Raw genomic sequence first — 17,546 nt, 5'->3', positions numbered from 1 at the left:
TTCCGGGTATATCCCGAGAAGTGCAATCGCTGGATCGAATGGTAGCTCTATCTCTAGTTTTCTAAGGAACTGCCAGACTGACTTCCAGAGTGGCTGAACCATTATACAGTCCCACCAACAATGAATAAGAGTTCCAATTTCTCCACATCCCCTCCAGCATTTGTAGTTTCCTGTTTGTTTAATGGCAGCCATTCTAACCGGTGTTAGATGGTATCTCATTGTGGTCTTAATTTGCATCTCTCTAATAGCTAGTGAAGCTGAACATTTTTTCATGTGTTTCTTGGCCATTTGTATTTCCTCTTCAGAGAACTGTCTTTTCATATCTTTTGCCCATTTTATAATTGGGCTGTCTGTACTATTGTCATTGAGTTGTAGGATTTCTTTGTATATGCAAGATATCAGTCTTTTGTCAGATACATGGTTTCCAAAAATTTTTTCCCATTGAGTTGGCTGCCTCTTTACCTTTTTGAGAAATTCCTTTGAGGTGCAGAAACTTCTAAGCTTGAGGAGTTCCCATTTATCTATTTTCTCTTTTGTTGCTTGTGCTTTGGGTGTAAAGTCTAGGAAGTGGCCTCCTAATACAAGGTCTTGAAGATGTTTTCCTACATTATCTTCTAGGAGTTTAATGGTACTTTCTTTTATATTGAGATCTTTGGTCCATTTTGAGTTAATTTTTGTGTAGGGGGTGAGGTAGGGGTCCTCTTTCATTCTTTTGGATATGGATATCCAACTCTCCCAGCCCCATTTGTTGAAAAGACCATTATGGCTCAGTTCGGTGACTTTGGGGGCCTTATCAAAGATCAGTCGGCCATAGATCTGAGGGTCTATCTCTGAATTCTCAATTCGATTCCATTGATCTATATGTCTATCTTTGTGCCAGTACCATGCTGTTTTGGCAACTGTGGCTTTATAATAAGCTTCAAAGTCAGGGAGTGTAAGTCCTCCCACTTCGTTTTTCTTTTTTAAAGTGTCTTTAGCAATTCGAGGCATCTTCCCTTTCCAAATAAATTTGATAACTAGCTTTTCCAAGTCTGCAAAGTAGGTTGTTGGAATTTTGATTGGGATTGCATTGAATCTGTAGATGAGTTTGGGTAGAATTGACATCTTAATGACATTTAGCCTTCCTATCCATGAACATGGAATATTTTTCCATCTTTTAAGGTCCCCTTCTATTTCTTTTAGTAGAGTTATGTAGTTTTCTTTGTATAGGTCTTTTACATCTTTGGTTAAGTTTATTCCTAGGTACTTGATTTTTTTAGTTGCTATTGAAAATGGTATCTTTTTCTTGAGTGTCTCTTCAGTTTGTTCATTTCTAGCATATAGAAACATTACTGACTTATGTGCATTAATCTTGTATCCCGCTACTTTGCTAAATTTGTTTATTAGCTCTAGTAGGTGTATGGTTGATTTCTCAGGGTTTTCTAGATATAAGATCATATCATCTGCAAACAATGACAGTTTTACTTCTTCTTTTCCAATTTGGATGCCTTTTATTTCTTTGTCTTGCCAGATTGCCCTGGCTAGCACTTCCAGCACAATGTTGAATAACAGTGGTGACAGCGGGCATCCTTGTCTTGTTCCTGATCTTAGAGGGAAGGCTTTCAGTCTCTCACCATTGAGTACTATGCTGGCTGTGGGTTTTTCATATATGCTCTTTATCATGTTGAGGAAGTTTCCTTCAATTCCTACCTTTTGAAGTGTTTTTATCAAAAACGGATGTTGGATTTTGTCAAGTGCTTTTTCAGCATCTATTGAGATGATCAATTGATTTTTCCCTTTCGAGTTTTTAATGTGTTGTAATACATTGATTGTTTTTCTTATGTTGAACCATCCTTGCATGCCTGGAATGAACCCCACTTGGTCATGGTGTATGATTTTTTTAATGTGTCTTTGGATTCGATTTGCAAGTATTTTGTTGAGGATTTTTGCATCTATATTCATTAGGGAGATTGGCCGGTAGTTTTCCTTTTTTGTAGCATCTTTGCCTGGTTTTGGTATTAGATTGATGTTCCAAAAATCCTCTGCTTTTATTTTGGAGTTTTTCGTGTTGTTTTTTTTCTATGCCTGTCTCCTCTCTGCTGGGCTGGCTGCTCTCAGAGTCTCTGGTGTCTGGCCTCAGTCTATCTATGGTTGGAGTTTGAATCAGTAGAATGAGTTTCCGGTAAGAGCAGCCACTGCAATTCTCCCTTCTCCTTCCTGGAGCTGACAGCCCCTCCTCCCCCGGGACTGAGCCTGGCAGGGAGGGGCGCGGGTCCCCTGGCCGCAAAAACTTACAGATTTCGCTGATCTCAGCAGTTCCACGTTTTCATGAGTGTTGTATGAAGTATGCCCAAAGACAGATTGCTCTGTGGTGTCCAGTCCACGCAGTTCCTGGCTTTTTACCTACTTTCCTGGAGGAGTAACTAAAACATACAGCTCACCAGTCTGCCATCTTGCCCCGCCTCTCTCTTGGTATGTTTTTATATATTTTTCTTGTGGCTTTTAGTTTCTGCTTTATAATGGTGATTGGAGTGTTATTTGTGTATAGATGTTATTGCTATTGTATCTTCATTGTAAATTGTGGCTTTTAGCTTTATTAGGAGCCCTTCTTTGTCTTTTAAAATTTTTTTAAATCTAAATTCTACTGATCTCATAATAGGATTGCAACCCCTGCTTTCTTGTTGTTATCACTTACTTGAATTGCCTATGCTCATTCCTTTATTTCTAGCCTTTCTGGATTACTTGCTTTAGGTGCATCTCTTGTATTCAGTGTAGAGGTGACTTGTTTTGGGAGCCAGTTTGAGAATCTTTTCTGGTTATAGGTGAGTTAAGCCCATTCACATATATTAATATGGTTGATATGTTAGTTTCAACTCTGTCATATTATTCTGTTATAATTTCTGTGTTTTATTCTCTCCTTAATGGACCTTCTTTTCTCTTTTTAAAAGTTCTTTTGGTATTTAAGAAGATTTGTATTTTTGATGTAGGAGTTCCTTTATACCCATACTTCTTGTAATGTCCTTCCCTTTTTTACTATCTGGTTTGACAGTCTTAAATGGTATTTTATTTTTTTACTCCCATCAACTACCTGTGCAGCAATCGATGAGTTTATTTTCTCTTTTCTCTCACCCTCCTCTTCCCATATTTGAATCTGTAGGTTTATGTCTTTTGCCAAATTTGGGAACTGTTCCATCATAATTTCTTCAAAAATTTTTTCAGCTCTAGTTCTCCTTCTGGGACTCCTTCTGGGATTGTTTTCTTTTCAATCTTATTTGTCTCCATTGTTGAGCTTGGATGATTCCTACTGATCTAGCTTTGAGTTAACTGATTTTCTTTCCCTCTCTTGTCTTCATTTTGCTAGTGAGTCCTTCCAGTAAATTTTTAAATTCAGTTATTGAATTTTTTCAGTTTTAAAATTTCCTTTTGGTTCTTTTTTGTGTCTTTTATTTCTTTGCAGAGACTTCCTGCTTTTCATTTGTTTTAAGCATGCTCATAATTGCTCTTGAAGCAGTTTTAAAACCTTTCTTATTGTGGTAACATATATAATAAAATTTGCCATTTTAACCATTTTTGAAGTGCACAATTCACTGGGATTAATTACATTTACAATGCTGTGCTAACCATCACCACCATCCGTAGCAAAACCTTTTCATCATTCCAAACAGAAACTGTACCCATTAAGCAGTCACTCCCCATTCCCCATCTCCTCAGCCCCGGTAAGCTTCCATTCTACCTTCTGTCTCTGTGAATTTGCTTTTTCTAGATGTTTTCATGTAAGTAGAATCATACAATATTTGTTCTTTTGTGTCTGCCTTCACTTAGCATAATGTTTGTAAGGCTCATCTGTGTTGTAGGTTTTGGACTTCACTTATTTTTATTTTTATTTTTTGAAATAATTTCAAACATTATAGGACAGTTGCAAATACAATACAAACCCCATACAGAGAATTCCAACACCCTCCACCCCAGATATCCGTATCTACCAATTTTACATTTTACTACCTTTGCAATACCTTTCTTTCTCTTTTCTTTCCTTCCTTCCTCCCTTCCTTCCTCTCTCCCTCCCTCCCCCACCTTTCTTTCAACTGTATCTGTTATCTTTCTATCAATTATCTATCTACCCATTTATCATCTTCTGAACATTTGAGAGCAGGTCATATATCATACTCCTTGAACTCGTAATACTTCCATGTACATTTCCTATGAACAAGGATATTAACTTATGTCATTAACTTAACTGTAGTTAATTCAACAAATTTAATATGGATATAAAGCTTAAATTCTATATTCCAATTTTTCCTTATGCCCCCTTGAGCTTTCCTCCTCCATTCTTAGATCCAGTCCAGTATCGTATATTGCATTGATTGCCATTAACTTTTTTTATCTTCATTTTATTGAGATATATTCACATACCACGCAGTCATACAAAACAAATCGTACATTCGATTGTTCACAGTACCATTACATAGTTGTACATTCATCACCTAATCAATCCCTGACACCTTCACTAGCACACACACAAAAAAAACAACAACAACAACAATCAAAGTGAAAAAGAGCAATCGAAGCAAAAAAGAACACTGGGTACCTTTGTCTGTTTGCCTGTTTGTTTCCTTCCCTTATTTTTCTACTCATCCATCCATAAACTAGACAAAGTGGAGTGTGGTCCTTATGGCTTTCCCAATCCCATTGTCACCCCTCATAAGCTACATTTTTATACAATTGTCTTCGAGATTCATGGGTTCTGGGTTGTAGTTTGATAGTTTCAGGTGTCCACCACCAGCTACCCCAATTCATTAGAACCTAAAAAGGGTTGTCTAAATTGTGCTTAAGAGTGCCCACCAGAGTGACCTCTCGGCTCCTTTTGGAATCTCTCTGCCACTGAAGCTTATTTCATTTCCTTTCACATCCCCCTTTTGGTCAAGAAGATGTTCTCCATCCCATGATGCCCACATTCCTCCCCAGGAGTCATATTCCACATTGCCGGGGAGATTCACAATTGCCATTAACTCTTGATTAACCTTTTTAAAATTAAGTATATAAAAAAAATTTTTTTAAAGATATGCAATAAAAAAACATTTCAAACAAACCATAACAAGGGAGTAAGAAAAAGATACCTAACCTAAAATAACTACTTTACTTCCAACATGTTCCTACTCTACCCCAAGAAAATAACCTAATATAGCAACATTTCTGTGAACTTGTTCCTACCATACCCATCAGAAATTAACAAACCATAGTCATTCCTGGGCATTCCCGGAATGTTAAATTTACCCATGATAGCTTATCTGTTCTTATTGGGTTATTGTTACCTCTTCATTAATTGCTCTGTATTGCTAGTTTCCCTACATTCTGCATTATAAACCATTTATTTTAGGAGTATGTTGTTTAACCTCCAGGTGTTTGTGAACTTTCTAAGTCTCTGATGGTTATTGACTTCTAATTGTATTCCATTGTGGTCAGAGAATGTGCTTTGAATAATTTCAATTTTTTTAAATTTCTTGAGGCTTGTTTTATGTCCCAGCATATGGTCTGTTCTGGAGAATGTTCCGTGATCACTAGAGAAGAATGTGTATCCTGATTATTTGGGATATGATGTTCTATATATCTCTGTTAAGTCAAATTCATTTATCAGATTGTTTAGGTTTTCAGTTTCCTTATTGGTGTTCTGTCTGGTTGATCTATCTATAGAAAAGAGTGATGTATTGAAGTCTCCCACAATACACAGAAATAGATGTGAAAACATCTATTTCTTCCTTCAGTTTTGCCAATGTTTGTCTCATGTATTTTGTGGCACCATGATTGGGTGCATAAACATTTATGATTGTTATTTCTTCTTGTTGAATTGTCCCTTTTATTAGTATGTAGTGGCCTTCTTTGTCTCTCCTAACATCCTTGCATTTAAAGTCTATTTTATCTGAGATTAATATTGCTACTCCTACTTTCTTTTGGCTGTAGCTTGCATGAGATGTTTTTTCCATCCTTTCACTTTCAATTTCTTTGTGTTGTTGTCTAAGATAAGTCTCTTCTGTGCAACATACTGATGGTTCATATTTTTTGATCCATTCTGCCAAACTGTATCTTTTAATTGGGGAGTTTAATCCATTTACATTCAATGTTATTACTGTGAAGGCATTTCTTGAATCAGCCATACTATCCTCTGGTTTATGTTTGTCAGATATATTTTTTCCCTCTCTCTCTTAATGTCCTTTAATGAACCAATATTGAATCTCTTTAGTACTGTACCTTTCTCCATGTCTCTCTCTCCTTTCTTTGTTTCTCTGTTGGTAGGGTTCCCTTTAGTATCTCAAGTAGGGCAGGTCTTTTATTAGCAAATTCTCTCAGCATTTGTTTGTGAAAAATTTAAGCTCTCCCTCAAATTTGAAGGAGAGCTTTGCTGGATAAAGTATTCTTGGTTGGCAATTTTTCTCTCTCAGAATTTTAAATATGTCATGCCACTGCGTTTTCACCTCAGTGGTGGCCGTTGAGTAGTCACTACTTAGTCTTATGTTGTTTCCTTTGTATCTGGTGAATTGCTTTTCTCTTGCTGCTTTCAGAACCTGCTCCTTCTCTTCAGTATTTGACATTCTGATCAGAATATGTCTTGGAGTGGGTTTATTTGGATTTATTCTATTTGGAGTTTGCTGCACATTTACGCTTTGTGTATTTATATTCTGTAGAAGGCTTGGGAAGTTTTCCCCAACAATTCGTTTCAATATACTTTCTAGACCTTTACCCTTCTCTTCGCCTCCTGGGACACCAAATGAGTCTTATATGTGGACGTTTTATTTTATCTATCATATCCCTGAGGTCCATTTCGATTTTTTAAATTTTTTCCCCATTCTTTTCTTCTTTCATTTTCCGTTCTGTAGTCCTCGAGGTCGCTGATTCGTTGTTCAGCTTCCTCTAGTCTTGTATTATGAGTATCCAGAATCTTTTTAATTTGGTCAACAGTTTCTTTTATTTCCATAAGATCATCTGTTTTTTTATTTACTCTTGCAATTTCTTCTTTATGCTTTTCTAGGGTCTTCTTCATGTCCTTTATATCCTGTGCCATGCTCTCGTTGTTTGTCTTTAGTTCTTTGATTAATTACTCCAAGTACTGTCTCTCCTGTGATCTTTTGATTTGGGTGTTTGGGTTTGGGTTATCCACATCATCTGGTTTTATCATAGGCTTTAAAATTTTGTTATTTTTGACCTCTTGGCATTTGCTTTACTTGATAGGGTTCTTTTAGGATCTGTATGATTATTCAAGGATGAATCTCTAATTTGTCAGATCTGCAGCTTGGTGGTGTACTCTTTCTCTAACTAACCAGCAGATGGCATCCGCGAGTCACCTATTCCCCTCAAATCAGTTCTCCCCAACTTTGTCTTTGCGGTGTGTGGGAGTCTGATTCTTGTGGGGTCCAATTGGTGCAACAAGTTTAGGTGTGTTGTTGGTGCTATCAGCCCTGAATGTGGGCTGTGTGTCTGAGCGGTTAGGGAGGGAGGGCAGCTTTCATAATCAAACCTCCCGGGTATTCCTGGAGATTTAAGGCTGTTGCAAGATTCTAAACCTTCATTTCAGTCTCACCACAGATTTTCTCTGCCGCTGACCCACAAGTCTTTGGTATTTGCGTATGGTCCCTGGGATTTCTGAGTGGGTTCCTCTCCCAGGCTGTGCTCTTCTAGGGCCTCTGCTGAGGGAAGGTTGTGCTATGTCACAAGTGTGCGCCGTCCCTCTGGGGAAGTTCTGACCTGCTGGGCTGTGTTGGTGTGTTCCCAGCCTGCTGTAAGGATGGCTGTATGGGGTGTGTTAATTTCCCCCTTTTCTCACAGGTCCACCTTCCCAGCTCCAGGACAATTAGCTGTGGGTGCGCAAAAGGCTATTGTCCACGCCCGACACTGGCATGTGTGTGTACTGCTGGAAACACCCCCCCATCACACTGTGTTTTTTGGCGTGGCTCTGGGCTGTGGGCAGGAGCGTTCCCATGCCGCCGGGAAGATGGCTGCAAAGGGCGTGGTTTTTTCTCCCTTTTGGCTAACCTCTGCCTGCCTCGCTCTGAGACAATTAGCAGTGGGTGCACGAAAGGCTATCTTCCATGCCAGATATTGAGGCATTCACACAGCCCTTTCCTGCCGCACTTCACTGTGCGGTTCTCGCTGCTGTATCTGCAGCCACTTCTGGATTTTTTTAAAAAAGAACTAGTCCGCCTCCAAACGCCAACCCTCGGTTTCCCCACACCACAGCGTGGCTGCCGGATATTCAGCAGCTTACTCACTTGTTTCAGAGCACAGACTCCCGATTTCACCAAGTGCACGGTCCCTGTGGATTTAGCAGACCTTGTCCTGCTGGTGCATTGCTGAAACTGGTATTCTGGGTCACTTTCTGGCTTTTATCTAGTATTTTTCATGGAGGTGTTTTTTTGTCCTGTCTCTCCTAGCCGCCATTTTAGGTTCTCACTTCACTTCTTTTTATGGCTGAATATTTCATTGTGTATACACACCACATTTTGTTTATCATTCATTCTTCTGTTGGTGGACACTTGCATTGTTTCCACCTTTTGTCTCTGTGAGTAATTGTGCTGTAAACATTGGTGTACAATGATCTGAGTCTTTGTTTTCAACTCTTTTCCTTATGTACCTAGGAAAGGAATTTCTGGGTCATATGGTAATTTTAGTTTAACCTCTTGAGGAGACGCCAAACCATTTTCCACAGGGACTCTGCAATTTTACATTTCCACTAGCAATGCATGAGGATTCCAATTTCTACATATCATCACTTGGTATTTTGTTTGTTTTTTGTTTTTGTTTTTGTTTCTTTGGTAATAGCCATCCTAGTGGGTGTGACGTGGTATCTCACCATAGTCTTGATTTGTATTTCTTTAGTGGCCAGTGATGTTGAATACCTTGTCATGTGCTTTTCAGTCATTTATATATTCTCTTTGGAGAAATGTCTGTTCAAGTGCCTCACCCATTTTTTAATCGGGTTGTCTTTTTGTTGTGTTGTAAGTATTCTTTATATATTCTGGATGTTAAACACCTATCAGATATATGATTTGCAAATATTTTCCACCATTCTGTAGATTGTCTTTTCACTTTCTTGATGCACAAAAGTTTTAAATTCTTTTTAAGTCCATTTTATCCATTTTTTCTTTTGTCACTCATGCTTTTAGTATCATAGCGAAGAATCCATTGCCAAATAAAAGGTCATGAAAATTTTCCCCTATGTTTTCTTCTAGGCCTTTTGTGGTTTAGCTTTTATATTTAAGTCATTGATCCATTTTGAATTTATTTTTGTGTATGGTGTGAGGTTGGGGTGTCATTGGAGCATTTTTATGATAATTGCTTTAAACTTCCGGTCAAATCCTTGTCACATAATTCCAGTATCTGAGTTATCTCAGTGTTGGTGTCTGTTGGTTGTCATTTCTCTTTGAGTTGAGATTTTCTTGTCCTTGGTCTAACAAATTATTTTCAGTTGTATCCTATACATTGTGGGTGTTAATGAGACCCTGATTCCTGTTTAAATCTTGTTACTTGCTTCTGCCAGACAGGATAGTGGACAGGCCCTGCTCACGCATCCGGCGTCTGCAGATATCCTCCAGCAGGGAGGCCGGGGTGTGTGGTAGAGGGCTCAGCTCTCCACCACAGCTTCTGCCCCCCTCATTTTTCCAGAACATATAACATTTACAAATTAATCTTCCACTCTTATTTCTATGTTTGTATTAGTCTTTGATCTACAGTAAAATAGACTAAGTGCTTACCATCCCCAGACTTCTCTAGGTTGATTGAAGCTCTTCAGTGCGTAGAGGGGTCGGCAAACGTTTCATGTAAAGGGCCAGATCTTAAACACTCACATGGCCTCTGTCACACTGCTCACCTATGCCTTACGCAGGAAGGAGCCATGGATGACATGTAATGGGTGGGTGTGGCTGTGTAACCATAAAATTTTATTTACAAAAACATGCAGGGCCAAATTTGGCCTGCAGTCTGTAGTTTGCCAGTCCCACTGTAGCAGAATTCTATGCAAAGGCTTATGAATACAGTATTCTCTTCATTCTGGCCTGTATAATTATTTTTCTATAGCCTTGATCCTAGTTCACGCTTTTTCCTCAAGTTTTTTGGAAATGCTCTTCCACTGTATGTTGCTTTTAAAAAGTGATGCCAGCCTGTTCTTTCTGATGTAAGGAAAAGGTTCAGAGATAGATTGTGGTGATGAACGCATAACTATGTTATCATACTGTGGACAGTGGATTGTATACCATGGATGATTGTATGATGTGTGAATGTATTTCAATAAAACTGAATTTAATTAAAAAAAAAAAAAAAAGTGATGCCAGCCTGGCTTTCTTACTGTTACATGATGTAAATTGGTCTTTTTGTCTGGAGTCCTGGAGGACTTTTTCTTTATCTTTACAGGACAGTAGTTTTACTAGGATGTGTCACCTTTAAGCTTTTCACTCCCTTCTCCTCTTTTCCACATGGTCACTTCATAGAGACTCTGAAGTCTCGTGCAGGCTTGGGCTGGGAGGTCCAGATAAAACTGGAATTTAATTTTTTTTCTCTTCTTATGGGTAACTTGAAATTTGCAGTATGCTTTGACTCCTAGTAATGCTGAACATTTGGCTATATGTGTGTGTGTGTTTTGTTTTGTTTTGTTTTTCTGAAGGATATGTGGGGAGATTTGAATTCAGGTGGTAGCTATTCTCTTGGGACAACAAAATGTTTTTAATTTGGATGCCCTACTAGGAAACATCTCTGGATTTCCCATGGATGAGACCAGTGCTTTCCTCTGTGAAGACAAGACACAAAGGAAAGCTACCAAAAACTCTGACCTTGAATGAGTCACCAAACCTCTGAGCCTGTTGTGTTGTTTTTTTTGTTTCATTTTGTTTTGTTTTTAGTCATCTGCAAAATTAGGATGGGCATAGGGCATGGTTTGTGCTCTTCTGTTGGGGATATGTTTATCTGTTTACTTTAGCAGTTGGAAAAATTAATTGTATTGCCAAAGATGTTTGAAATCCTTTGGAGTTAGATATATGATCTTTTTAGTTTATTCTAGACTTGAAGCAGCCTGGGGTATTGGCCTCATTGTGTATATAAAATGTTCAATGTGATTATTGGTACCCAGGGGGCAGGGAAAATTACTCTTCTGCCTGTTTTTAAATTCACCTGTCTGATAACACAAATGCAGAAGTTGGAGTAGAAGTTATCCCAGTCATCTTTGTCGCATTTTTGTGATGAGTGTTCTGGGGCAGGCATCGAGAGAAAGGTGCCTTCCACTTCATAGATTTATTGGGTGAGCAGATATTTTTGCCACCAAGCAAAAACATAAAATTTGGCTACTTTTCCTATCCCTACCTCTGAGGGTGTGTTATATATTTTAAACATTCAAACAAATCTGTGAACTGGTTATTCATTTTTACTTCCCATAGATCCTTGTAGACACTGTTTGGGCTCTGTCGTATCTGACAGATGGAGGTAATGAGCAGATTCAGATGGTGATTGATTCAGGGGTTGTGCCGTTTCTTGTGCCCCTTCTGAGCCACCAGGAAGTGAAAGTTCAAGTAAGTATTTTGTAATTTTTTCTTACTTGTATGGAATTGTGTTTGCAATAACCAGTTAACTTGTATGACCAGGCTTCTGTTCGGCCTCCAAGTGTATAATTCTTCTACTATTCCCCTGAACCCAGTTTTGTTGATTTTCAGATCTTTATCTTATCTAGAATCTTGGCTCTTTCAGACCCATATAGCCAACTGTTTTTAACCTCTTATAACTCCTTCGGGCATTATGCTCTCATTTTAACCAGACAAAAGTGAAACGTTGTCTTCTGCATAAACCCCGCTCCTCTCCCTCTTTCCCTTTACAGTGGACAGCTTGGTCTAAGCTGGAAACCTCAAGCCCCCCTCACCCTTCCTGTCCATTACAAAAAGCTGTCCCTTCTTCGTATGTAGATTTCAAAGCTGTCTTTTTGCTATGTATCTTGAGCCACTTTGCAGAGGGAGATAACCTTTAAGACTCTAGTATATCCTGAGAAACTTTCCCACACCGTCCCCCGGAGAGCCTCAGTGCCGTTTTTTTCTCTGTATTCCACATTTCTATTTTTATAACTTATTCCCTTATTGGAACTGCTGGCTTCTCTGTTACACTCTTGGGTTCAGGGTACCCTGAGGGTCTCGGACCCTTTCACCTCTATCCTCTGTGCATGAATGAGCAGCTGCCATATACTGGGCACTTGGGAGGTAGCGATTATGTTGTGATTCGATATTAGGAGACACAGTAGCTTAGTGTATCTCTGAAATCTCTCACTCTCTCTTTTTAACTTTGTATTATGGGAAACTTTAGACATACATAGATGTAGAAAAAATGAACCTCCGTGTATGCCTCACTCAACTTCAGTTTATCAACATTTGCCATTTTATCATCTGTACCTCTACTCTCATCTAGTTTTTTTTTTTTAATATTTTAAAACAAATCCCAGTCAGATCTCTTTCCTTTTATGCTTCTGATTTTCTATTCTAGCTTTATATTTTACTTTCTAGCTGCTATTGCTGAATTTCAAGACTGCTTTCTGCCCATGATGAAGTTTTCACCAGTCCTCCTTTAAATTGAGAACACGGAGGACAGTGCAGGGCGGGTGTGCACACATATGTCAGTGATCTACGGCCAGCTGTCCTTTTTGCAGTGGAAGGTCTTTTATTTGGACATTGTCTGTAGATTTTTTTTTCAAGTTAGGATGTTATTTTATGGAATAACAAAACATGGTAGATGTTTTAGCTTCCCTTTTAGAAACTAAAAAGCTGCTAACCGTATATGGATTCCCTTTTTCCACCTTTAATAAAGGAAGAACATTATTTATTTTAATAGTCTGAAATCCCAAATTCTATCAGAACATTTGTTAAAATAATAATGCACAAAATGTATGATTCTTTCACTTTACAAAGGGCTTTTACATCTGTTTTATTTAGAAATATTTTCATTGCAAAACAACCATCAAATGCAAATTAAGTGACTTAAAGAGCATATAACTAGAAGGTAACTATGAACCAGGACTCTTTGTCCATTCAGTAAAATTTAATGAGCACCCGCCGTGTGCTGGGCATGGTGCTTTGCGAGAAGGCTGTTCACGCAGATGAGAAGTGGTTTCTGTCCTTGCAGAGCTTCAGACCTGGCTGGGTCGGACACACAGGGAAGCCCGTGTCTGTGGCTCAGGGGCCTGTGATGTTGTGGAGGTCGTGTGCTGAGGAAGCACGGGGTGACTCACAGCATACCCAGACCCGCCTCCCGCGGCTGAGTCTGAATCCCACTGCCCAGAAAAAAGTGTGACCTGAACAGCAGTAAATTCATTTTCAGCCAACATTCCAAAGGCAGAATAAAATGCAGTCACAGACGCTGGTGGATAATAAAACTGGGTTTTGAGGGCATAAAATTTTAGTAATATAGTGATATTTAAAATGGACCTTTAGGGTTTTTTATTTTAATTCCCTTTTTTAATTTTTTTATCTTTTTTACAGCAGTCTTCCACATAATTTTACCATAAAATATTTTTCACAGGTAACTGTAAGTTTAAAATTCAGAATTGTTCCCCGTTCTGCTTAATTTGTGTGTGGATGAAGTGTTACTCATTCCTGCCCTGCCCTTTTTAGAGTCAGCTTCATCATAAACAAATAACTGACCTTAGATAAAACATTCCTTCCTGTGCAGACAGCAGCACTCAGGGCAGTTGGCAACATAGTGACCGGCACGGACGAGCAGACCCAGGCCGTTCTCAACTGCGATGTCCTGTCCCACTTCCCGAATCTCCTGTCACACCCAAAAGAGAAGATAAATAAGGTAAGGCACCTGATGTCCTCATGGCCGAGTTCCTTTCTCCTTGGAAATGTTATTTAGCTGCCCTCTGCTTTCTCTGGTTGCTTGTTTGATTGTGGTTTTCTTCAAAACCAGTGCAATTAAGATGAGAATATCACATCACCTCTTCAATTTTTGTTTCAACTTTTAATTGCTTCTTATAAAAGTGCTGCCCTCATCATCCCAGAATAAAAAAATTTTATATTACCTCTGCTTTTATTTAAGTAGATTGAGCAGTAGCAACAACCAGTAAGTCAGTAGCCACTGGTTCTGTGTACATACAAAATCTGCCACTTACATGGCTGGTTCTTTTATGAACAAATAGAGGGATCACAATTTAATCTCCATACGGAAATTAGTGTGGACATAAAAAGTGCCTAAATGAAAGGATCATAAAAAAATACTTCTTTTTAAGATTTCAGGCTTGAGATACAAAATTATTATCTATTTTATAATGTGTTTATTTTCTGCTAATGCAGGGGAAAAAGCATGTGTATATATACAGAATGATAGACTTTCAGATAGAAGACTCCTGTGAATAAAATATTCTTGTCCTAGAGGAAGAAGGGACAAATGAGATATGCAGTCATAAATCAGAAAAAAATATGCTGCAAATAAAGAGTGGGGACCATTATCTGACTGATCTAGCAGACTTCCCCTAACCAGAGAGCTTTGAGGAAGAGTATAGTCATTTGCTACCCTTTAAAAAACAGGTCACATCATTCTCTCACTTAAAGTTATCCCCATGCTGTTAGGATAAAATACAAATGCCTTTGTGTGAGAAAGGCTCTTCGTTATCTGGTCCCTCCCTTTCCTTTGCAGCCTCAACCTCTTGTCTTCTCTCATACTTACTATTTAAAGTTCTCCAAATGGCCATTTTCATTCACACCTTCATGACAGAGCTCGATAGGAGTTCAGTGTTTTATCACCATCATCTAGCATAATGGTAGTCATAAAAGTGCTGATCAGATACTAGTTGAATGCAGTTTTATCTGCCTGAAATGCCACTGTTCCCAAACCCAGCAGAATCGATCATTTACTCTTCTGTCATAACTATACATTGTTTGACTGAAATGTGACAGTTGGATTCTTACAGAAACATATGTTGTCAAAAATCAGATTTTACTGACGTGTTTGTTCCAATGAAGGGAAAGAAGCTAGAGACTTTCAGAATGTGGGCCAGTTATTTTTTACTTTGCAAATTTCAATAATATAGGTGATTTTTATAGCTAAATTTACTTCATAATTGAAAACTAAAAATATGTAATTATTCATGACAAAAACAAACTACTTCATTTGACGTTTTTTAGCATTTATGTTACTGTTTTACAGTTGTTTGTTTACATGTTGTTCCTATTGTAGTTTAAAGATTCTTAAGGAATTTTGTTCATCTTTATATCCCTTCATGCCTAGTATATTGTAGGTGTTGAATAAATGTTTCCTCTGTGAATTAATTAATGTATGATGATTATTACAGTAACGATTGAGCTTTGAGTGCTTAGGTGCCAGGCATTGAGCTCAACGCACTTGACTTTTTTTACTCAGTCTTTGCAAAAGCCCTTGAGGTGTTTAGTCTTTATTACAGTATTCTGTATTCATACCTCTTGTGTATTAAAATCATCTCACCATCTTAGAGTCTCATTTATAAAAATCCTTTTTTGGTTGTGAATTTGTTTCTATGTACATTTTTAGCAAATTTTAATTTTGAGTCACTTCTCAAAGGTTATTTTAAAATAAGGGAACTAGGAGTTGGGAAGGAAAGGGATATAAGTAGACTGAGTATTGGGAGAAAGAGGGGAGACTTACACATGAGGCAGAGCTGAGTGGGATGGAGAGCAGTTCCCATAAACTCTTAAATGAAGGTTTCCTGGGGGAAAGAGAAAGGGTTCTTAGAGATACCAACTCAGCCTTAGTAAGCAGTTAGTTGCTTTAAAAGACTTCCACCGTGAGCATTTGTGTTATTTGCGTATTTGGAGCCATCATAGGACCCTGGTGGTAGAAATTACCAGCTTTTTTTTTTTCCCGTCAACATTTTAGTTTGGAAGTTTTCAGACCTACAAAAAATTTACGAGAATACAGTGAACATCTATATACTCTAAACACAGATTCACCAGCTGTTAACATTTTACCGCAATTGGATGACAAAATAAATTTACAATGAACTCTTTCAGTTGTGGAGGAGGAAGAAGGTTTGACACTGAAATTATAATAAATCTTAGATTTAATTTTTGTTTACATATATCAGGCTTTTTGCCATTATGATATTGACACAAAATCCACTATAGCTGTAGTACTGTTTGTTAAATCCATGACCTCTGAGAGTTGATCGTAGCAGGTTAGCTGTATGTAATTATACCCTTTTGAAACTTTCATTTGTGGAATACCTGGACATATTTATCTCTTCAGATCTCTGAGTTAATTGAAAGAAAATTTGAGTCTTAGAGAACTTGGTGTTTTCTTCTCCCAGAGAAAGAAGTATCACAATAATTTGTACACCCAGAAAATATATATCATAATCATGTTTCTCTTATGAAATTAAAATATCAGAAATAGTTTACTTAGTCTAAATGGGCTTTACTTGGAAATGTATTTGTGACTTATCAATCCTTTAAGGTTAGAAAAATACTTATGTTAGATCCATCATAGACTAGTTAGATGCTTGATTTCTGTGGAATGATTGACTGTATCTTGTGAGTTTTTTAAATTAAAAAATTCACCTTTATTAGAAATAGTTTTAACAAAGTATTAGGAAAGTCAGTCATATTTATTTCTCTCATCTGTCTTTTATAGGGGCTAATGCACAGAAATGTAAGCCGCACGAACAAAGATTTTTGTCTTTGTTCACTGCTGTGTCACCAAATGCTAGAATGGTGCCTAGCTTATAGTAGACTTATATATTATTGAATGAATAAGTGCCAGGTTAAGGGGGCCCAAATATTATGAATGGAAGTTTCCTTGCTACTTTTTTCTAAATGGGAGATCAGTATAGCCTAATCACTTTTAGATGCAGTCTCTTTAATGGAGCTCAAGTGATTTTGTTATTGCATATATAAAATATATTGAAATAAAACATATAAAGGCATTAAAGATAGAATTTTCCAAATAAAGTACACTGTATTTTTTTTGTCAATTATAGGAAGCAGTCTGGTTCCTTTCTAACATAACAGCAGGCAACCAGCAACAAGTTCAAGCTGTAATTGATGCTGGATTAATCCCTATGATTATTCATCAGCTTGCTAAGGTCAGTCCTATGAGTTCATTGTGTCTTTTAACGTATTGCATTCAAGACTTTTTGGATAAAGAATTCATTTTGTGATTTCTGTTTTAACCTGCAGGGGGACTTTGGAACACAGAAAGAAGCTGCTTGGGCAATTAGCAACTTAACAATAAGTGGCAGAAAAGATCAGGTGAGCTTGAAAAAACATTAGAATTGTTAATACTGGAAAGTATACTGTTCTCCCATGGTTAGGAGTTGCTGATTGTTTCTAAGCACTGTACTCTGTTCTTTTGGGGGAGAAGATAATTATTTAAATAAAAATATTTCTTCTCTTTTGTCATCTAGGTTGAGTACCTTGTACAGCAGAATGTAATACCACCATTCTGTAATTTACTCTCAGTAAAAGATTCTCAAGTTGTTCAGGTGGTTCTGGATGGTCTGAAAAACATTCTGATAATGGCTGGTGATGAAGCAAGCACAATAGCTGAAATAATAGAAGAGTGTGGAGGTAAGAGTGGATTGA

The 17,546-nt window shown here is 37.8% G+C and overlaps 1 protein-coding gene across 1 annotated transcript in view; it reads left to right on the top strand.

Moving 5' to 3' along the window:
* KPNA3 (karyopherin subunit alpha 3) overlaps positions 1-17,546 on the top strand; it is a 105,120-nt gene that overhangs the window by 82,579 nt on the left and 4,995 nt on the right. The window contains exons 11-15 of the mRNA XM_037800106.1: positions 11,394-11,525; positions 13,663-13,791; positions 16,943-17,047; positions 17,142-17,213; positions 17,369-17,531. Coding sequence (XP_037656034.1) covers positions 11,394-11,525; positions 13,663-13,791; positions 16,943-17,047; positions 17,142-17,213; positions 17,369-17,531 — 601 coding nt within the window. The remainder of the gene's footprint in view (positions 1-11,393; positions 11,526-13,662; positions 13,792-16,942; positions 17,048-17,141; positions 17,214-17,368; positions 17,532-17,546) is intronic.

This window comes from Choloepus didactylus, chromosome 12 (genome assembly GCF_015220235.1).
Source record: "Choloepus didactylus isolate mChoDid1 chromosome 12, mChoDid1.pri, whole genome shotgun sequence".
Classification (NCBI taxonomy): Eukaryota; Metazoa; Chordata; class Mammalia; order Pilosa; family Megalonychidae; genus Choloepus; species Choloepus didactylus.
This window is presented reverse-complemented; position numbering and strand designations above follow the sequence as displayed.